Source organism: Pseudophryne corroboree, chromosome 1, assembly GCF_028390025.1.
Source record: "Pseudophryne corroboree isolate aPseCor3 chromosome 1, aPseCor3.hap2, whole genome shotgun sequence".
NCBI lineage: Eukaryota > Metazoa > Chordata > Amphibia > Anura > Myobatrachidae > Pseudophryne > Pseudophryne corroboree.
Genome location: NC_086444.1, coordinates 274,604,839 through 274,627,914, shown reverse-complemented (window position 1 = coordinate 274,627,914; position 23,076 = coordinate 274,604,839). Strand labels below are relative to the sequence as shown.

The following is a 23,076-nucleotide window of genomic DNA, read 5'->3' as shown; positions in this document are numbered from 1 at the left end:
ATTTTGTGTTTAAATGTATAGTTCTGCTCTTTTTACCTTGACAAAATATGTTTTGGACAAGGTACAGGATACTGAGATTACGATGGTGTACATACTTTGTGAAAGCTTTCTCAACCTCAGAATTATTACTTGCCGCGTCCATCAAATCATCAATCACTGTTAAATTAATCTTATCAGGGGGAAAAAGTTGATCATCGCTAAAAGACTCTGGTAAGCCCTCTATAAAACGCGTACCGGGGTAATCACGCAGAAGTTGGTCGTATATAGGCTGCCAACAGGTGTAAAACCAAACAACATTATCAGGTACATGAGTCATATGTGTTGCAGCGTGTTGCAACAGCGTTTTCACAAAATAACTTTTACCCGAATTGGACGGACCCGCTAAAATACATGAGAAAGGGTGCTGAAATCTGGTGTCCATCTTAATAGCCGAACGGCAGCGTTGTGAAGTTGTCCGTAAGAGACCGTTTAGTATAAACACACCTTTGCGTCTTCTGCAAAGTACGCGTCTCTATCTGCCAGCACTTTTTCACACGTACTATACCGGGTTGACGGATCACAACCTTTTTCTGGTCATCGCCTTCGGGATTTAAAGGATAATCTAAGACCAGTTCTTTCAGGCTGTCAAAGTTAACGTGCTGCGCATTATCAACATTGAGCGTTATACCTTTAACTTTTAAACAGGTCTTTCCGTTGTTTAGTCGATAGCCGTATGACTTGGGACCGGCTGAGACAAATTCTGTTATATGGGTGCCTGTGGGTAGTTCGCTGGTCAACTCGCCTAAATAATCACCCAATGGCGGACACCAGTCACCGGGTCTACTGACAAAAATCACAGAGTCTGTGTCGTGATACAGACATCTATCTTGTAATCTATACAGTAGTTTGTACAGTTCAACACGTGCATAAGCCGTTGTAAAGATGGCTATAGTTACATTTGAAATTGCGCCCCTGGTGTAATGATCTTTGGCATACTTCCAATTTACCATAACTGTATCATCGTCAACAAAGTCCAAAGCGGACACGTCATAGTACGGTAAGAACGCGTATTCAAAAAGTTTGTCGGGATCGGTCACTAGACACGTATTGGGCATGTTGCTACGTTGACCAAATTTACCCCATAAGGAATTTAAAAACAATTTTGAAATTTGTCTTTTAGCGGGATTGATTTCTATGTGATCGGGGCGTAAAGACACGCCTTCATTTTTTTGATAGGCGTCTATATACTCTTGGCGTTTCTCGGCGTCTGTACATCATTCGGGATAACCAGAGGCCTCTTGTTTATCCCTGAGGTGCGTTTTAATGTAGCCTGAAAACAATTTGTCAGAGCTCTCATCAAAATGCCACACCTCATAGATTTTACACACCATGTACCCCATTTCTACAGCCAAGTTTAGTTCCACGGTACACCATGTACCGATGAGTGCACGTTTTTCTGAATCATGAACGCACGGCTCAGTCTGTCCAGACTCGGCGCATGTGCGACATAATGGAAACATTAACTTACCACCCATTTTAACCGGCAGAACCGGAAAAAATAGACCACGAGGCGGGTAAACTTTAACCCTGGCAAAACCAAAATACTTTGTGACAGCACCAAAGTCCTTATAAATAATGCGTGGGTGCTGTATAGGATACGTTTTGGTTTTGTTAACGTATGGATATAAACTGGTGAAGTCAAAATATTGAATTTTTTCATCACAGCCTGTTTTGTGATACAGCTTTATGGCGTTTGTGCGCCCGCCATAAAGAGCATCACGCGGCTCCAAGGGTTCGGGTAATTCTTTGCCCTTCAGAAAAGCCTGTAGATCCGCATCAGAATCTAGCATAGAATTCCATTCACAACCCCAGATTTCACGTATCTGAAATCCACAACGTTTAAGATAGTGCAACTTTACCTGCGTCTTGTGGTGTAATTGACCGTAGGTCGTTTTAGTCAGTTTGTTTTTATCATCTGCGTTTTAACAAGCACCACAGCCGTGATAAAAACAACCTTGAAATTCAAATGCAGTGGGTGTTCCGTTAATCACGGCGTAACCATCCAGGCTGTATTTACCAACTTTCTTCTCGCCCCCTTGTAAAGCGTGTCTTATACTCACACCTTCTTTGTGTTCTATGTACATTAACCACTGTATGGCTGGCGTTGAGTAACGCTTCTGAGTCTTGTGATAGTTATCACCCGGTACAAGGGCCAGTGTCTTTTCCTGTAAAAATTTACAACGGTACATGGCCATGCACACGGAAGCCAACGTGACTAATTGAAAAGCTTCGATGTGACGTTTAACCACAACCTTTTTTTTTTTCTTTGTTATTAGATATTCCTGTTCTGTCATGGCTATAACAGCCGATCTGAAAGCATCACAAGCTTTTTGTAATATTTTCACATCTTCTTTACAATATCGTACGAGCTCTTTTTGAAAGCTAAACGGTTTGTGTACATGCTGTTTATACCAGGCTGTAAACTCAGATAATTCATCAGGCATCATGTATTGTGGACCAAAATACTCTATTGATGGCATAGCGCCTATGTAATTTTGGTTATCAGCTGTGTTAAAAAAATGTGGGAAATAACCTTTGGTACCGTCAAACCCCATCGCCTTTGGTAACTTGCTAAGCCGCATGGGTAAAAAATTTAAAGAGTCGATAAATCTTATCTTCAAATCTTTTACCGTGATGCACATTATGTTGCCGCCTCTAGATCATAATTCCATCTTTAATTTCTCCTTAATCAGCTGGCGCAGCACAAAATATGCATCATAGTGACCTGCATTATGGGCTATGAATGTGTAATGCTCAAATTTTGGTTTCATGAATGTCTTTACAAAGTCTTCGATACATGCAACACCCTTAAACTCCCAGTCTTTCTCCCCCATTAATGTTAAAGCGTAACAGTAGTTTGGTATGTGCACACCTGTCTCCTGCATACACTCAAAATCATAAAAGATGTATTTCTTTGTGGGCTCTTCCGGCTTGATGGTTTGTATATAGCACAAATGGTTCGAAAACCCATCAACGAACACCTTACAAATGGGGCACTTTAGGCCTCGGCAGTTATGATCTGTTCGCCTGTAGAGACAACACTTGTCACAATATACATGTTCAAGACAGGATATTTTGTGATCAAGAGCTAAAGCTTTGTGTAGCTCTAAACACTCGTTTGATCGACAAAATACCCTACACAACGAACACCTTAAAGCCGTCACACCATCGTCAATACAATCCGGCCTATGACAAGCCTTACAAAAGAAAAGACAATCGTGATTATTTCTATGATGGTAAGCGCTATGACAACGGATGCAATAATATCGGGCTCCAAGAAACGCTTTGATATCGAGTATCCCATAAAAGTGACAATCGTGATATAGCACAAACAGCGTGTCTTTGTAACGACTGTCCGTACTGTAGTATTTCCAATCATTTTGACTATAATAGAGGAGATTGATCGAAACGTTTAAATAATTTTCAAAAATTGCAACATCGCTAAAGCTGACCGCTTTATCAAGCGGAAGATTCAAAGCTTTATGTAGTTGGATCGCTCTCTCCTGTATTACATGATCATTGGCATTGTTACCTTTATCCAGAAGTTTACAGACGCTAGCGGCCAAACACAGGTTATTACCTATGCGCCTGAAGTCATAGAGATATCTCTTTCTTTTATTTATTATTAAACTTTGGGGCAGGCGTTGTAAACTCCTCCCAGTCAAGCCAGACCCTGCTCTGTTTCTAAAAATACTGATCACAAATCTTAAGCCTGTGGATAATAAGAATTCAGCGTTACTTTGAAGCGTGTTTGTAATCTGATTAAAAAAACTGGCAGCGTCTAATGTTTCTTGCGGCTTACGATGCGAATAGATGGCGTTGTGTAACCCACCCCCCTCCAATCTAAGCTGAACGCGGTCGGCAGGATCCACGCCCGCAAGGACACCATCGAGCATGGCCTGTATAGCCGTATGAATGGCTCGAACCCCCTCTACAAATGATGTAACCCTGTCCAAATGAACAAACCGATAGTGATTGTGGTACTCAACGGCTCTGAAATGCGGTCGTTGTCGTTCATAACTGTTAATTGCCTCTAAGTATACATGTTGCCGACCTTCGTCATTACCGGGTGACTCAACACTGCCTGCATCATCATATATGGGGCTTGCATTGCGCTCAATATTGTCAGCCTGTGATTCGTCATTCGGTAATGCTTGGGGTGGCGATTGATCTATATCTACATACATCGCACTCTGCTTCCCGCCTACCACATGTTCCCTGTGCCGCTTGCGCTTTCTCAATCTGGTTAATGTTGTTACAGCCTGTTTCACCTTTGCACGTCGGAATAACTGTGAGATCTTGTATGTTAAACAAGGTTTAATTTGTGGTTTTTTTTTACAGGCATTTAAATTTAAAACACGTTTCAAACCATTGCCTAGCATGCCTAGTCACGGATCAGTTTCATTTATTTCTGCAAAATGATGTATGTTGGCTTTAATAAATTCAGTTGTCTTAACCGACCGATCTATGTATTTTGACATGACATTCATATACGTCTCAACAACTTCTTTAACAATGTCTTGTTTACATTTACTACCGTGGCACACACCTTTAATGTGTTTTAACAAATATCCGGCTTTTACGCCCATGTTCTCAACATCTTCCCGTATCTTACCCAACAACGCGTAAAATTGTATTTCAGCGTCTTGGCCTAATTGTTCTGAATTTTGACATTCATCAACTATGTCGGGCGCTAGCCCTCGCGCCGGTGCACAAGCATCAGCCGATGCGTGTACCAGGGCTGTCGTTGTAAAAATATTGGGCATTGATGTTACACAATCAACCGTTGTAGTATTACCAGGTATTCCTGCAACGGCTGATAATACTTCATCAGAACTATTCTGCGGATCTTGTGTCGTTGACTCTACACAGTTTGTAATAAGCTCTTGTCCATTTATGTCATCAATATCTGATATCACAGGATTACCAGCTATGTGTCTTGTTTCTGTTTCAGAGCAATCCTGTGTATCGGTAATAGTAATGACATCGGATTGCGACAATTGCTTAACATTACTTCTTGAGTCAATATTTGATAACAAACCAATGCCTGCTATGTGCCTTGTTTCTGTTTCAGAACAAACCTGTGTATCTGGAATTGTGATTACAGCTGATTGCGACAATTGCTTAACATTACTTCTTGAGAGACGCGATGCCCTCTTAACCTTTACAGTCTTTGTATTACCAGCGACATCCTGGTCTGCAGTGTTAAACGCTGTGTGTTTTGATGTTACAGCAACATCATTACTTACGCATGATACAGTTTGTAACGCGATCCTTCTCCGTTGCGGCTTATCATTTTCGGAATATGACAATTTTCTTTTCAGATCTGTAAATGCTGAATTATGACTTCTCTCATTCGTTCTTGGTCGAGCAGGCTTTCGTTTGTTCGGGTTGATACAACCGTTATGCACCGCCATAACTGATGACCTAGCAACGTCCTTATGTACAATTGCCGGCGTTACGAATTGATGGTTCTCCGCTTCAGCGGCGGTTGTGCGTTTTGATATTTTCCCGCTTGTACTAGGCCTGTGTATTTGCGCGACTGTATCACGGCCTGTTGGTATCAAAGGAGCATATCGCCTTGCTACAGCGTCATCTGTAATACATATATTATAAAATAAATATAAACGTCTCTGCATGTAAATCAGTATTTAAATCACAGCATAACAATATACCATATAACAGTGTTTGATTACACACCTGCTGCTGCGAATTGATGGCTCTCCGTTTCAGCGGCGGTTGTGCGTTTTGATATTTTCCCGCTTGTACTAAGCCTGTGTATTTGCGCGACTGTATCACGGCCTGTTGGTATCGTAGGATCATATCGCCTTGCTACAGCGTCATCTGTAATACATATATTATAAAATAAATATAAACGCCTCTGCATGTAAATCAGCATTTAAATCACAGCATAACAATATACCATATAACAGTGCTTGATTACACACCTGCTTTATATTCGAATGTTTTAGCCCGACCCCCTGTCGCGTGTGGGAAAAACGGTCGCTCATCAACAACATTGCTGTTCTGTATAGCGGCGTTGTGACAATAATCAGGTTTGTTCAATATATCCCGTAGAATACCGTCAGCCGTCGCATCATCCATTTTTGTGGCATCTTTAGCCGGTGAAAAAATGAAAAAATAAATATTACATATGGTATAAAATTAGAATAACATGAAAAAGCGATTCATTACTGAGAATATAAATGATCCTACGATACCAACGGCCTGTTGGTATCGTAGGATCATATCGCCTTGCTACAGCGTCATCTGTAATACATATATTATAAAATAAATATAAACGCCTCTGCATGTAAATCAGCATTTAAATCACAGCATAACAATATGCACAGTTGACAACAAATCAGCACAACTGTACAAGGTTTATTTTTAATTCTTTAGCCGTGGAAAAATAAATAAATAAATAAAAAATAAATAAATAAAAAATAAATAAAGATATCATGTTACTCACAGTCTGGCGCCAATTCCAAAATATTAGTAAAATCGGGTATAATGCTGAAATCTAAACCAAATGGGCTATCTTCAACCGAATCGAAATTCTCTGTATTTGTGATTACTGTCAAATCGGGGGAAATAAAAATGAGAAAATAATAATTATTTAATAATTACTATTTAATAATTACTTATCAATGTATCCAGACTGTTGTACGTTCATACTATTTAAACTTTTAAAAATGAACAAATTGTAGACCTTGACTATAATTTCATACTATTTAAACTTGAAATATAAATAAAAACGTAATTATTTAATAATTACTATTTAATAATTACTTATCAATGTATCCAGACTGTTGTACGTTCATACTATTTAAACTTTTAAAAATGAACAAATTGTAGACCTTGACTATAATTTCATACTATTTAAACTTGAAATATAAATAAAAACGTGTCAATGGCATTTATAGACATAGCTTACCATGAGCCGTTTGATAACTTGGCAAAGCATCATCATCATCAGAAGAAGAAGATCTGGTTCTAACCATGAAAGCGTCTTTGCTGTTGATGTTCTGCATTGTCTGTCTCTGAACCAATAATGAAAATGAGAGACGATTAATATCTATCAAACGAATTAGATGAAATACTGTGTCGGTGCATTCCCAAAATGAACCACTAGATGTCGCTATTACCACATATTTAAATAACCTTCAGACAGTCACATTAATTAAAATCCAATACAAATACCTGGTACAGGACACATTTTAAACAACATTCAGGCAATCATATTAATTAAAAGTCATATATAATCTCTGCACTTTAATCTACAATTGGTATTTAGTAAGTACCATTGGGAACCGCTTAGTATTGATTAAATTAATTAATATTGTGTAAGATAAAAAAAAAATGTCGGTGCATTCCTAAAATGACCACATATTTAAACAACCTTCAGTGGGGTGACAATTATACATAAAAATAAAATATAACATGCTAGATCCATAATGATAATAATAATAAATAATAATAATAACAACACTTACCATAATGTCTTCACGTGTGTATAGCGATGCAAACTCGTTTGAATTTTCTTCTCAGTGATCTGTCTCAATACAGCTCGTTTCCTATTCTTATAGCAATGGCTGTGAGCCATATGGCCCCCACCAACCTGTGGTATGCCGTCCCACATTTCCAAGATGCTTGGGGGGGGTTTTTAAACATATAATCTTTGGTTTATACATTAGTAAATGTAATCATGCTTTTCAGTTACAATAAAGATATAATCTGATAGCGGTACCGTACATGTCATACTCAGCTCTTCAAGCACATACCAAATTGGCTGTCCTTCCAAATTTAGAATAAATTTATTTAATAACAAAAATAATTCATAAAAAGCATTATACAGAAGTACTTATGAACTAATGTACATGAATACAAATTATTTTATGATTCCATAAATATCCATGTGTGTATAATGTGTACATGTACCATAAATGCATTCTGTGCTTAGTTTTAGGACTCATCACCATGATATCTCATTATGATATTTAATGAATCCAAAATACGGAAAATCCGATTTGAGTCAACACATAAACCTGTAGGTGGCGCTAATGTTCTTCTACAGAGATAACAAACTGCTTTTTTTTTTTTTTTTTAAGAATGTGCTGTCATCATTCATCATCCCTGGCCGTTAAAAGCAATATGTTTTTAAATTAGTGCCATGTGTGATGGTTCCGTACATCTAAGAAAATGGCCATGGTCAGATCATCATTCATAACTCATGCCCATTAAAAGATGTCAGATCATCATTCATCATTAAAAGCAATATGTTTTTAAATTATTGCCATGTGTGATGTTTCCGTACATCTAAGAAAATGGACATGGTCATTAGTCATTATGACTTTTAAAACGACACCATGTGTACCAAGCGTGATGTTTAAATTGTTGGAATGTAAGAACATTTTGTGTTACTTCAAAATAGTGAATTTTTCATCACAAACTGACTTGTGATCTTTATTGAACATTCTGCGCCTGGTGTTGTGTGACACTCTGCGACTGGTGTTACGTGACACTCTGCGACTGGTGTTACGCGAAAATTTTTAATACGGTTTAATATCGAACACTATAAATTTATATAAAATTTAATATAAAATTTTATAATAAGCGATATAAAACACTATCATTTAATATTAAAGGGGGTGGGTCCTAGGAGAAAGGGGTGTCACCACCTGTCAAGTTTGACAGAAAGGTTGTCTTTATCTACTCGTTGGGAAAGGCCACAGGTGGACATGATGGCGTCCCGCCTCAACAAAAAGCTAAAGAGATATTGCGCCAGGTCAAGGGACCCTCAGGCGATAGCTGTGGACGCTCTAGTGACACTGTGGGTGTACCAGTCGGTTTATGTGTTCCCTCCTCTGCCTCTCATACCAAAGGTACTGAGAATAATAAGAAGGCGAGGAGTAAGAACTATACTCGTGGTTCCGGATTGGCCAAGAAGAGCTTGGTACCCAGAACTTCAAGAAATGATATCAGAGGACCCATGGCCTCTACCGCTCAGACAGGATCTGCTACAGCAGGGGCCCTGTCTGTTCCAAGACTTACCGCGGCTGCGTTTGACTGCATGGCGGTTGAATTCCGAATCCTAAAGGAAAAGGGCATTCCGGAGGAAGTCATTCCTACGCTGATAAAAGCAAGGAAAGAAGTAACCGCAAACCATTATCACCGTATTTGGCGAAAATATGTTGCGTGGTGTGAGGCTAGGAAGGCCCCTACAGAGGAATTTCAGCTGGGTCGTTTTCTGCACTTCCTACAGTCGGGAGTGACTATGGGCCTAAAAATTGGGTTCCATTAAGGTCCAGATTTCGGCTCTGTCGATTTTCTTCCAGAAAGAACTGGCTTCACTGCCTGAAGTTCAGACATTTGTAAAGGGAGTGCTACATATTCAGCCCCCTTTTGTGCCTCCTGTGGCACCTTGGGATCTCAACGTGGTGTTGAGTTTCCTGAAATCACATTGGTTTGAGCCACTTAAAACTGTGGATCTGAAATATCTCACGTGGAAAGTGGTCATGTTATTGGCCTTGGCTTCGGCCAGGTGTGTGTCAGAATTGGCGGCTTTTTTCATGTAAAAGCCCTTATCTGATTTTCCATATGGATAGGGCAGAATTGAGGACTCGTCCCCAGTTTCTCCCTAAGGTGGTATCAGCTTTTCACTTGAACCAACCTATTGTAGTGCCTGCGACTACTAGGGACTTGGAAGATTCCAAGTTACTGGACGTAGTCAGGGCCTTGAAAATTTATGTTTCCAGGACGGCTGGAGTCAGGGAAACTGACTCGCTTTTTATCCTGTATGCACCCAACAAACTAGGTGCTCCTGCTTCTAAGCAGACTATTGCTCGCTGGATTTGTAGCACAATTCAGCTGGCGCATTCTGCGGCTGGATTGCCGCATCCTAAATCAGTAAAAGCCCATTCCACAAGGAAAGTGGGCTCATCTTGGGCGGCTGCCCGAGGGGTCTCGGCTTTACAACTTTGCCGAGCTGCAACTTGGTCAGGGGCAAACACGTTTGCTAAATTCTACAAATTTGATACCCTGGCTGAGGAGGACCTTGAGTTCTCTCATTCGGTGCTGCAGAGTCATCCGCACTCTCCCGCCCGTTTGGGAGCTTTGGTATAATCCCCATGGTCCTTACGGAGTTCCCAGCATCCACTAGGACGTCAGAGAAAATAAGATTTTACTCACCGGTAAATCTATTTCTCGTAGTCCGTAGTGGATGCTGGGCGCCCATCCCAAGTGCGGATTGTCTGCAATACTTGTATATAGTTATTGCCTAACTAAAGGGTTATTGTTGAGCCATCTGTTGAGAGGCTCGGTTATATTTCATACTGTTAACTGGGTATAGTATCACGAGTTATACGGTGTGATTGGTGTGGCTGGTATGAGTCTTACCCGGGATTCAAAATCCTTCGTTATTGTGTCAGCTCTTCCGGGCACAGTATCCTAACTGAGGTCTGGAGGAGGGGCATAGAGGGAGGAGCCAGTGCACACCAGATAGTACCTAATCTTTCTTTTAGAGTGCCCAGTCTCCTGCGGAGCCCGTCTATTCCCCATGGTCCTTACGGAGTTCCCAGCATCCACTACAGACTACGAGAAATAGATTTACCGGTGAGTAAAATCTTATTATTTCTTTTTCTGATATTCCTTTTTTTTAGTATTCCTTTACCTGTTTGTTTTACACCCCTTCCATGTCTCTGTAGATAATCTTATTTATGGCAAGGCTTGGGCTGATTACTCACTCACATGTTAACTACAGGTGCACCATGATGGTAAACAGTGCCTGTATTACAGTATGGATAGGTCACTGGAGGAAGCTACACTGAGCCCTGTGCATGCATTCACGGTGTACGCGAGTAATTGGAGAACGTTATATCCCAAACACTTTCTGCCACAAGTACAAATGGGAGTGCATGTGGGGTCATTGGATACAATGGATTCCATTCCCACACCCATTTAAATGCTATGCAAAGAATGTATTCTGACTATAATCCATAGAGTACCTTAGTCTGTCATTTATGGCTCTACATGTTATATAAAAGGCAGCATTAGAACAAAACCATAAAATGAAACTGCTGTTGTGAATACATATAACTAGACCAAGCTCTTGTGTATAAATAGCTGTAGTTCTAATTTTACTTTTCATTCATAGGACATAACGCTTGAAGAAGAGAGACTTTCACAGCGGAAAGTTCAGGCCAGAGAGGCTGACCAGCAGTGTAATGATGCCATACAGCAGAAGAAGGTTTCTTTCCTGAGATGCATTTGCGTTTATGTGATAATGAATCTTCTCAATTGTAGAACAGTAAACTATATATATATATATATATATATATATACACATACATATATATATATATATATACCCGTATTGTGCTTATCTTAGCGGCGCGCCTGCAACATATATGTACTTAAACTTAATCCTTATCAGTTTGCACTTGCTTGAGCCTGTACGTGGTAGAAATGATACCCCCTGGACACACGCATATGGTTATGGCCCACTCTGCGTAGCCTTCTTTTCCATCGGCACACTCTTATTGAACCTAGCCTACGTGACAGTGCCTCGTTACAGCCCAGTCACACCTATCCAGTCGGTGTACATTCATTCAAAATGCATAAGACTCTGTGGCTGTATTTTCCTACACTTGTTTCCATAGCATGGCCATCAGAACATGTATTTATAAATAATATAAATCAGAAATGATAGTGTGTGATACTGGGGGGACAAGTGGGAACATTTATGGCCAAATTCCATCTGCAACTTTTTGGTTTAATCTCTCTATAGTAAGACACTGGCCATACAATAAAGCAAGACCGTTACAAATTACGCAACAGTATAGAAATGAAAAATACATAAAAACACAGTAAAGGAGGCAGAAACTGCAAAGTAAAATGTATACAAGTAACAGTTTAGCACTGTGGTTAAGAATATGTTACTCCCAGCGCTTACTCGATATAAAACATAAGGCTGTTAATAGTTCAAAATAAAACCAATTTTATTCTCTTAAAAAGTGCAAATATTTCTAGTAGAATAATGCGTAAAATCGTAATATTTTGTACCGGTATAGGATATGACAAACAATCAATTTGTGCAAATAAGCAATGAGTCAGAGTTTAGAATAAAGTGAATATAGTTAGGATAGAATAAGAATTTAGAATAGCAGAAGATATATAAATAATAATTATAAAAAAAATGAAAATAAAAAATGTATATTGTTCTTGTTTGATATTCAGCTCAGATAAAACTCACAAAAAGTTTTATCTGAGCTGAATATCAAACAAGAACACGGAATGACATCAACTAAGGGCAGAAATGACGTCACATATAGCCCACGAGAAATGGCAGATTATGAGGATATAAGGACGGTGTACGGAAGATGGGGCATCCTGACGAAGCCTGACAACACAGGTGAAACGCGTTTATTAGCTATGGACTAAGGACACAGACACAGATCGCACCATCCTTCCGCAGCACAGCCCCACCAGTCTGCCGGCAGACATCCTCGTACCCCGGACCAGTGCCCGCACCAAAGCGACATTCAGCCGGGACTAAAGAGACTCATTGCGGACAAGCACCTCCAGTCACGGAGGATTTACACCCTCACATTCCGGACCAGCGCCCGCACAAGCTGTGAATGCAGCGGCACCCGGCCAGGATCGAAGGGGTTTCCATTGCGGCCAAGCACCTCCAGCAAACGGAGGATCCGTGAGTAATCAGAAGCCCTTAATTGAACTAACACTGTGAGATTACAAAGTATCTACATGTTGAAAACTGCTCCTATTGAGGAAACAGCTTTGACACAATTGTTGCAACATATCAGGACATAATAACAGCCATCCCTAAAAAAGCTAGTACTAGTAGAAATACAGAGAGAAATAACAAATCCTGCTACTACCTAAATACTGGGATCGACTTTTATCATAAAATTGTTGGTGGGTAGAGTAAAACGCACTCTAGCGTATCTACCCACATACCATCATATATATATATACATTTTTTATTTTTATTTTTTTTATAATTATTGATATATCTTCTGCTATTCTTAACTTTATTCTAAACTCTGACTCGTTGCTTATTTGCACAAATTGATTGTTTGTCATATCCTATACCGGTACAAAATATTACGATTTTACACATTATTCTACTAGAAATATTTGCACTTTTTAAGAGAATAAAATTGGTTTTATTTTGAACTATTAACAGCCTTATGTTTTATATCGAGTAAGCGCTGGGAGTAACATATTCTTAACCATAGTATACTTTAAGGCTTGAGGTAACCTTATCCCTCTCCACAGCAGCTGCTCCCTATAACCACCAGGTGTAAGCGCAGTTCCCACAAACTCCCACTACCACAGTTGAGCACTGTGACCAATTAGCTTCCACCTACAACATTAATAAAACTTAGTGGTGAAATGTAGAGTGAGCTGAGTCACGGACAGTTCCACCTGTCTCTGCACCACCAGGACTCCATTGTCAACATTCTTATCATGTCCACATTTAGTGTCAACATGTTGAATGTCGACAAAATAAAATGAATAATAATATACCATTAGTGCATGGGGAGGTATTATACCTGGATAAACATAGCCATGAAAATGATAATAGATTGTATAATAGCTATGACGTTCTTTGGCAACAGTCTCCGAATTTGACAGCTCAGAGAAATATATAAATGCTGTTTTTTTCTTTTCTTGGGAAATCTCATAAGTTTATGAGTTCGGTCCACATATCAGTATTTCTCTTACGTCCTAGTGGATGCTGGGAACTCCGTAAGGACCATGGGGAATAGCGGGCTCCGAAGGAGGCTGGGCACTCTAGAAAGATTTATGACTACCTGGTGTGCACTGGCTCCTCCCACTATGACCCTCCTCCAAGCCTCAGTTAGATTTTGTGCCCGGCCGAGATTGGATGCACACTAGGGGCTCTCCTGAGCCTTTAGAAAGAAACATAGAAATTAGGTTTTTTATTTTCAGTGAGACCTGCTGGCAACAGGCTCACTGCAGCGAGGGACTAAGGGGAGAAGAAGCGAACCTGCCTGCTTGCAGCCAGCTTGGGCTTCTTAGGCTACTGGACACCATTAGCTCCAGAGGGATCGACCGCAGGCCCAGTCCTTGGTGTTCGGTCCCGGAGCCGCGCCGCCGTCCCCCTTACAGAGCCAGAAGCAAGAAGAGGTCCGGAAAATCGGCGGCAGAAGACATCAGTCTTCACCAAGGTAGCGCACAGCACTGCAGCTGTGCGCCATTGCTCCTCACACACACTTCACACTCCGGTCACTGAAGGTGCAAGGCGCTGGGGGGGGGGGCGCCCTGAGAAGCAATAATAACACCTTGGCTGGCAAAAATACCACAATATATAGCCCCAGAGGCTATATATGTGGAAAATACCCCTGCCAGAATATAGGAAAAAGCGGGAGAATAGTCCGCGGAAAAGGGGCGGAGCTATCTCCCTCAGCACACTGGCGCCATTTCTCCTTCACAGATCCGCTGGAAGGAAGCTCCCTGGCTCTCCCCTGCAGTCTACACTACAGAAAAGGGTAAAAAAGAGAGGGGGGGGGGGGGCACCAAATTTAGGCGCAGTATATAAAAAAGCAGCTATAGGGGACATAACTCAGTTAGTCCCTGCATTATATAGCGCTCTGGTGTGTGCTGGCATACTCTCACTCTGTCCCCCCAAAGGGCTTTTGTGGGTCCTGTCCTCTGTTGGAGCATTCCCTGTGTGTGTGCGGTGTGTCGGTACGGCTGTGTCGACATGTTTGATGAGGATAATGATGTGGAGACGGAGCAGATGCCTTTAGAAGGGATGTCACCCCCTGCGGGGCAGACACCTGAGTGGTTGAGCTTATGGAAAGAAATGAGTGCACGTATAGACTCCTTACATAAGAAATTTGACGACATGCCAAATGTGGGACAGCCGACTTCTCAGCTCGTGCCTGTCCAGGCGTCGCATAGGTCATCAGGGGCTCTAAAACGCCCGCTACCTCAGACCGCAGACCCAGATGTCGACACTGATACTGACACCAGTGTCGACGACGATGAGTCTAACCTGATGCCCACTAAGGCCATTCACTGCATGATTGAGGCAATGAAAGAGGTGTTACACATTTCTGATATAAATACAGGTACCACTAAAAAGGGTATTATGTTTGGGGAGAAAAAAACTACCCGTAGTTTTTCCCCCATCAGATGAATTAAATGAAGTGTGTGAAGAAGCGTGGGCTTTCCCTGATAAAAAATTGGTAATTCCTAAGAAGGTACTAATGGCGTTCCCTTTCCCGCCAGAGGATAGGTCACGTTGGGAAACACCTCCTAAGGTGGATAAAGCGCTCACACGTTTGTCTAAAAAGGTGGCACTACCATCTCCGGATACGGCCGCCCTCAAGGAACCTGCTGATAGAAAGCAGGAGGCGATCCTGAAGTCTGTATATACACACTCAGGCATTATACTTAGGCCAGCTATTGCGTCAGCTTGGATGTGCAGTGCTGCCGCTGCGTGGTCAGATAAACTGTCAGAAAATATTGACACATTAGACAGAGACACGATCCTGCTAACCATAGACCATATCAAAGACTCAGTCTTATATATGAGAGATGCACAGAGGGGAATCTGCCGACTGGCATCTAAAGTAAGTGCATTGTCCATTTCTGCTAGGAGAGGCTTATGGACTCGCCAGTGGACAGGAGATGCAGATTCTAAAAGGCACATGGAAGTTTTGCCATATAAGGGTGAGGAATTATTTGGGGATGGTCTCTCGGACCTAGTTTCCACAGCAACGTCTGGGAAGTCAGCATTTTTACCCCATGTCCCCTCACAGCCTAAGAAGGCGCCGTTTTATCAGGTTCAGTCCTTTCGGACCCAGAAAAACAGGCGTGGAAAAGGCGGGTCCTTTCTGTCCAGAGGCAGAGGTAGGGGAAAAAGGCTGCAACAAACAGCAGGTTCCCAGGAGCAAAAGTCCTCCCCCGCTTCTTCTTCCAAGTCCGCCGCATGACGGTGGGGCTCCACAGGCGGAGCCAGGTACGATGGGGGGCCGCCTCAAGAATTTCAGCGATCAGTGGGCTCGCTCACAGGTGGATCCCTGGATCCTTCAAATAGTATCTCAGGGGTACAAACTGGAATTCGAGGCGTCTCCACCCCACCGGTTCCTAAAATCTGCCTTGCCGATTGCTCCCTCAGACAGGGAGGCGGTGCTAGCGGCAAATCACAAGCTGTATTCCCAGCAGGTCATAATCAAGGTACCCCTACTTCAACAAGGCCGGGGTTACTATTCCACACTATTTGTGGTACCGAAACCGGACGGTTCGGTGAGACCCATTTTAAATTTGAAATCCTTGAACACATACATAAAAAAATTCAAGTTCAAGATGGAATCGCTCAGGGCGGTTATTGCAAGCCTGGACGAGGGGGATTACATGGTATCCCTGGACATCAAGGATGCTTACTTGCATGTCCCCATTTACCATCCTCACCAGGAGTACCTCACATTTGTGGTACAGGATTGCCATTACCAATTCCAGACGCTGCCGTTTGGACTGTCCACGGCACCGAGGGTATTTACCAAGGTTATGGCGGAAATGATGATACTCCTTCGAAAAAAGGGAGTTTTAATTATCCCGTACTTGGACGATCTCCTAATAAAAGCGAGGTCCAAGGAACAGTTGTTGGTGGGAGTAGCACTATCTCAGGAGGTGCTGCACCAGCACGGCTGGATTATGAATATCCCAAAGTCACAGCTGGTTCCGACGACACGGCTAATGTTCCTGGGTATGATTCTGGATACAGTCCAGAAAAAAGTGTTTCTCCCGGAGGAGAAAGCCAGGGAGTTGTCATCTCTAGTCAGAGACCTCCTGAAACCAAAACAGGTATCAGTGCATCGCTGCACGCGGGTCCTGGGAAAGATGGTGGCTTCTTACGAAGCAATTCCCTTCGGCAGGTTCCATGCCAGAATCTTTCAGTGGGACCTGTTGGACCAGTGGTCCGGATCGCATCTTCAGATGCATCGCTTAATAACCCTGTCTCCAAGAACCAGGGTGTCTCTACTGTGGTGGCTGCAGAGTGCCCATCTTCTAGAGGGCCGCAGATTCGGCATACAGGACTGGGTCCTGGTGACCACGGATGCCAGCCTTCGAGGCTGGGGGGCAGTCACACAGGGAAGAAACTTCCAAGGACTATGGTCGAGTCAGGAGACTTCCCTTCACATAAATATTCTGGAACTAAGGGCCATCTACAATGCCCTAAGTCAAGCAAAATCCCTGCTCCTACACCAGCCGGTGCTGATCCAGTCAGACAACATCACGGCAGTCGCCCATGTAAATCGACAGGGCGGCACAAGAAGCAGGATGGCGATGGCAGAAGCCACAAGAATTCTCCGATGGGCGGAGAATCATGTACTAGCACTGTCAGCAGTGTTCATTCCGGGAGTGGACAACTGGGAAGCAGACTTCCTCAGCAGACACGACCTCCACCCGGGAGAGTGGGGACTTCATCCAGAAGTCTTCCAGATGCTGGTAAACCGTTGGGAAAAACCACAGGTGGACATGATGGCGTCCCGCCTCAACAAAAAGTTAAAAAGATATTGCGCCAGGTCAAGGGACCCTCAGGCGATAGCTGTGGACGCTCTAGTGACACCGTGGGTGTACCAGTCGGTTTATGTGTTCCCTCCTCTGCCTCTCATACCAAAGGTATTGAGAATAATAAGAAAGCGAGGAGTAAACACAATTCTCGTGGTTCCGGATTGGCCAAGACGAGCGTGGTACCCGGAACTTCAAGAGATGCTCTCAGAGGACCCGTGGCCTCTACCGCTCAGACAGGACCTGTTACAGCAGGGGCCCTGTCTGTTCCAAGACTTACCGCGGCTGCGTTTGACGGCATGGCGGTTGAACACCGGATCCTGAAGGAAAAGGGTATTCCGGAAGAAGTCATTCCTACGCTTATTAAGGCCAGGAAAGATGTTACGGCAAAGCATTATCACCGCATATGGCGGAAATATGTTGCATGGTGCGAGGCAAAAAAAGGCCCCAACAGAAGAATTTCAGCTGGGTCGATTTCTGCATTTCCTGCAAGCAGGAGTGAATATGGGCCTAAAGCTAGGCTCCATTAAAGTACAGATCTCGGCTCTGTCGATTTTCTTTCAAAAGGAACTAGCTTCAGTACCTGAAGTTCAGACATTTGTGAAAGGAGTGCTGCATATTCAGCCCCCGTTTGTGCCCCCTGTGGCACCTTGGGATCTCAACGTGGTGTTGAGTTTCTTAAAATCACATTGGTTTGAGCCACTAAAAACCGTGGATCTAAAATATATCACGTGGAAAGTGGTCATGTTATTGGTCTTGGCTTCAGCCAGGCGAGTGTCAGAATTGGCGGCTTTATCATGTAAAAGCCCTTATCTGATTTTCCATATGGATAGGGCAGAATTGAGGACTCGTCCCCAGTTTCTACCTAAGGTGGTGTCAGCGTTTCACCTGAACCAACCTATTGTGGTGCCTGCGGCTACTAAGGATTTGGAGGACTCCAAGTTGCTAGACGTTGTCAGGGCCCTGAAAATATATGTTTCCAGGACGGCTGGAGTCAGAAAATCTGACTCGCTGTTTATCCTGTATGCACCCAACAAGCTGGGTGCTCCTGCTTCTAAGCAGACTATTGCTCGCTGGATTTGTAGTACAATTCAGCTTGCACATTCTGTGGCAGGCCTGCCACAGCCAAAATCTGTAAATGCCCATTCCACAAGGAAAGTGGGCTCATCTTGGGCGGCTGCCCAAGGGGTCTCGGCTTTACAACTTTGCCGAGCAGCTACTTGGTCAGGGGCAAACACGTTTGCAAAATTCTACAAATTTGATACCCTGGCTGAGGAGGACCTAGAGTCCTCTCATTCGGTGCTGCAACGTCATCCGCACTCTCCCGCCCGTTTGGGAGCTTTGGTATAATCCCCATGGTCCTTACGGAGTTCCCAGCATCCACTAGGACGTCAGAGAAAATAAGAATTTACTCACCGGTAATTCTATTTCTCGTAGTCCGTAGTGGTGCTGGGCGCCCATCCCAAGTGCGGATTGTCTGCAATACTTGTAAATAGTTATTGTTAACTAAAGGGTTATTGTTGAGCCATCTGTTGAGAGGCTCAGTTGTTTTTCATACTGTCAAACTGGATATAGTATCACGAGTTGTACAGTGTGATTGGTGTGGCTGGTATGAGTCTTACCTGGGATTCAAAATCCTTCCTTATTATGTCAGCTCGTCCGGGCACAGTGTCCTAACTGAGGCTTGGAGGAGGGTCATAGTGGGAGGAGCCAGTGCACACCAGGTAGTCATAAATCTTTCTAGAGTGCCCAGCCTCCTTCGGAGCCCGCTATTCCCCATGGTCCTTACGGAGTTCCCAGCATCCACTACGGACTACGAGAAATAGAATTACCGGTGAGTAAATTCTTATTTTATATCTGCTGTGTGAATGCACCTGCCACCTCCTCAGCAGGGCATCCCTTGTTAATGATGCATCTGCGTCACTCCCCTTTTCTCTTACGTCCTAGAGGATGCTGGGGACTCCGTAAGGACCATGGGGATAGACGGGCTCCGCAGGAGACATGGGCACTAAGAAAGAACTTTAGGTATGGGTGTGCACTGGCTCCTCCCTCTATGCCCCTCCTCCAGACCTCAGTTTATTACTGTGCGGTAATGCTGTGCGCCATTGCTCCCACACAGCACACACACACGGCAGTCACTGTAAGGGTGCAGAGCGCAGGGGGGGTGCCCTGGGCAGCAATAAGGACCTCCAAATCTGGCAATAAGCATATATACGGGCTGGGCACTGTATATAAAAGAGATCCCCCGCCAGTTTTTGAATTTTTCAGCGGGACCGAAGCCCGCCGCTGAGGGGGCGGAGCTTGTTCCTCAGCACTCACCAGCGCCATTTTCTCCACAGCACACCGCTGAGAGGAAGCTCCCCGGACTCTCCCCTGCGTACCACGGTGAAAGAGGGTTTTAAAAAAGAGGGGGGGGCACATAATTTGGCGCAAATTGATAATTACAGCGCTACCTGGGTAAACATATAGTGTGTTTTTTCCTGGGTCATTAGCGCTGGGTGTGTGCTGGCATACTCTCTCTCTGTCTCTCCAAAGGGCCTTGTGGGGGAACTGTCTTCAGATAAGAGGTTTCCCTGAGTGTGTGGTGTGTTGGTACGCGTGTGTCGGCATGTCTGAGGTAGAAGGCTTTCCTGGCGAGGAGGTGGAGCAAATGAATGTGCTGTCTCCGTCGGCAACACCGACACCTGACTGGGTGGATATGTGGAATGTTTTAAGTGCTAATGTGAATTTATTGCGCAAAAGGTTGAACAAAGCTGAGTCCAGGAATTATGCAGAGAGTCGGGCCCTGCAGCCCCTATGTCGCAAGGACCCTCGGGGTCTCAAAAGCGCCCACTATCCCAAATAGTAGACACTAATACCGACACGGATTCTGACTCCAGTGTCGACTACGATGATGCAAAGTTACAGCCAAAATTGGCTAAAAGTATTCAATATATGATTATTGCAATAAAGGATGTTTTGCATATCACAGAGGAACCCCCTGTCCCTGACACGTGGGTACACATGTATAAGGAAAAGAAACCTGAGGTAACCTTTACCCCTTCTCATGAGCTGAACGAGTTATTTGAAAAGGCGTGGGAATCTCCAGACAAGAAACTGCAGATTCCCAAAAGGATTCTTATGGCGTATCCTCTCCCGGCTAAGGACAGGATACGGTGGGAATCCTCCCCAAGGGTGGACAAAGCGTTGACACGCTTATCCAAAAAGGTAGCGCTGCCATCCCAAGATACGGCTACCCTCAGGGATCCTGTTGATCGCAAGCAGGAGGCTACCTTAAAGTCCATTTACACACACTCTGGTACCTTACTCAGACCGGCGATAGCATCGGCTTGGGTTTGTAGCGCTGTAGTAGCGTGGACAGATACCTTATCGGCGGAATTGGATACCCTGGATAAGGATACCATTTTATTGACCCTGGGTCATATTAAAGATGCTGTCTTATATATGAGAGATGCTCAAAGAGACATTGGTCTACTGGGTTCTAGAATCAACGCTATGTCGATTTCTGCTAGGCGAGTCTTATAGACCCGACAGTGGACAGGTGATGCCGACTCAAAGAGGCATATGGAAGTTTTACCTTACAAGGGTGAGGAATTGTTTGGGGAAGGTCTCTCGGACCTGGTCTCCACAGCTACGGCAGGTAAATCAAATTTTTTGCCTTATATTCCCTCACAGCCTAAGAAAGCGCCACATTATCAAATGCAGTCCTTTCGGTCAAATAAAAACAAGAGAGTGCGAGGATCGTCTTTTCTTGCCTGAGGTAAGGGCAGAGGAAAAAAAGCTGCCAACCACAGCTAGTACCCAGGAGCAGAAGTCCTCCCCGGCCTCTACAAAATCCACTGCATGACGCTGGGGCTCCACTGAGGGAGTCCGCCCCAGTGGGGGCACGTCTTCGACTTTTCAGCCACATCTGGGTTCACGCACAGGTGGATCCCTGGACAATAGAAATTGTTTCCCAGGGTTACAAGCTGGAATTCAAGGAGGTGCCTCCTCGCCGGTTTTTCAAATCGGCCCTGCCAGCTTCTCCCCCAGAAAAGGAGATAGTTTTAAATGCAATTCACAAATTGTGTCTTCAACAGGTGGTGGTCAAAGTTCCCCTGCTTCAACCAGGGAGGGGGTATTACTCAACCCTATTTGTAGTCCCGAAACCGGACGGTTCGGTCAGACCCATTTTAAATTTAAAATCCTTGAACCTATACTTGAAAAGGTTCAAGTTCAAGATGGAATCGCTCAGAGCGGTCATCGCCAGCCTAGAAGGGGGGATTTTATGGTATCCCTGGACATATAGGATGCATACCTTCATGTTCCCATATATCCACCTCATCAGGCGTACCTGAGATTTGCGGTACAGGATTGTCATTACTGTACCAGTTTCAGACGTTGCCGTTTGGACTTTCCACGGCCCCGAGGATTTTCACCAAGGTAATGGCGGAAATGATGGTGCTCCTGCGCAAGCAGGGTGTCGCAATGATCCCGTACTGGGACGATCTCCTCATAAAAGCGAGATCACGAGAGCAGTTGTTGAACAGTGTGTCACTTTCACTGAAGGTGTTACAACAACACGGCTGGATTCTCAATATCCCGAAGTCGCAGTAAGTTCCTACGACTCGTTTGACCTTCTTAGGCATGATTCTGGATACGGACCAGAAAAGGGTTTATCTTCCGATAGAAAAGGTCCAGGAACTCATGTCTCTGGTCAGGGACCTATTGAAGCCAAAACAGGTGTCAGTGCATCACTGCACTCGAGTCCTGGGAAAGATGGTGGCATCTTACGAGGCCATTCCCTTCGGCAGGTTCCATGCGAGGACCTTCCAATGGGACCTAATGGACAAGTGGTCCGGGTCACATCTACAGATTCATCAGTTGATCACCCTGTCCCCCAGGGCAAGGGTGTCTCTCCTGTGGTGGCTACAGAGTGCTCACCTTCTAGAGGGTCGCAGGTTCGCCATTCAGGACTGGATTCTGGTAACCACGGACGCGAGCCTCCGAGGTTGGGGAGCAGTCACACAGGGAAGAAACTTCCAAGGTCTTTGGTCAAGCCAGGAGACTTGTCTTCACATCAACGTCCTGGAGCTGAGGGACATTTACAACGCCCTTCGTCAAGCGGAGACTTTGCTTCGCGACCTACCGGTTCTGATTCAGTCAGACAACATCACAGCAGTGGCTCATGTAAACCGCCAAGGCGGCACATGGTGGCAATGGTGGAAGCCACCAGGATTCTTCGCTGGGCGGAAAATCATGTAAGCGCACTGTCAGCAGTGTTCATTCCAGGAGTGGACAACTGGGAAGCAGACTTCCTCAGCAGACACGATCTACATCCAGGAGAGTGGAGACTTCATCAGGAAGTCTTCGCACAGATTGCAAGTCAGTGGGGACTGCCCCAGATAGACATGATAGCGTCCTGCCTCAACAGAAAACTACAGAGGTATTGCGCCAGGTCAAGAGACCCTCATGCGGTGGCAGTAGACG

The 23,076-nt window shown here is 44.0% G+C and overlaps 1 protein-coding gene across 1 annotated transcript in view; it reads left to right on the top strand.

The window, feature by feature from the left end:
- The window catches only part of LOC135064304 (trichohyalin-like), a 242,588-nt gene that overhangs the window by 120,091 nt on the left and 99,421 nt on the right, over positions 1-23,076 (top strand). The window contains exon 11 of the mRNA XM_063964273.1: positions 11,195-11,287. Within this exon, the coding sequence (XP_063820343.1) occupies positions 11,195-11,287 (93 nt within the window). The remainder of the gene's footprint in view (positions 1-11,194; positions 11,288-23,076) is intronic.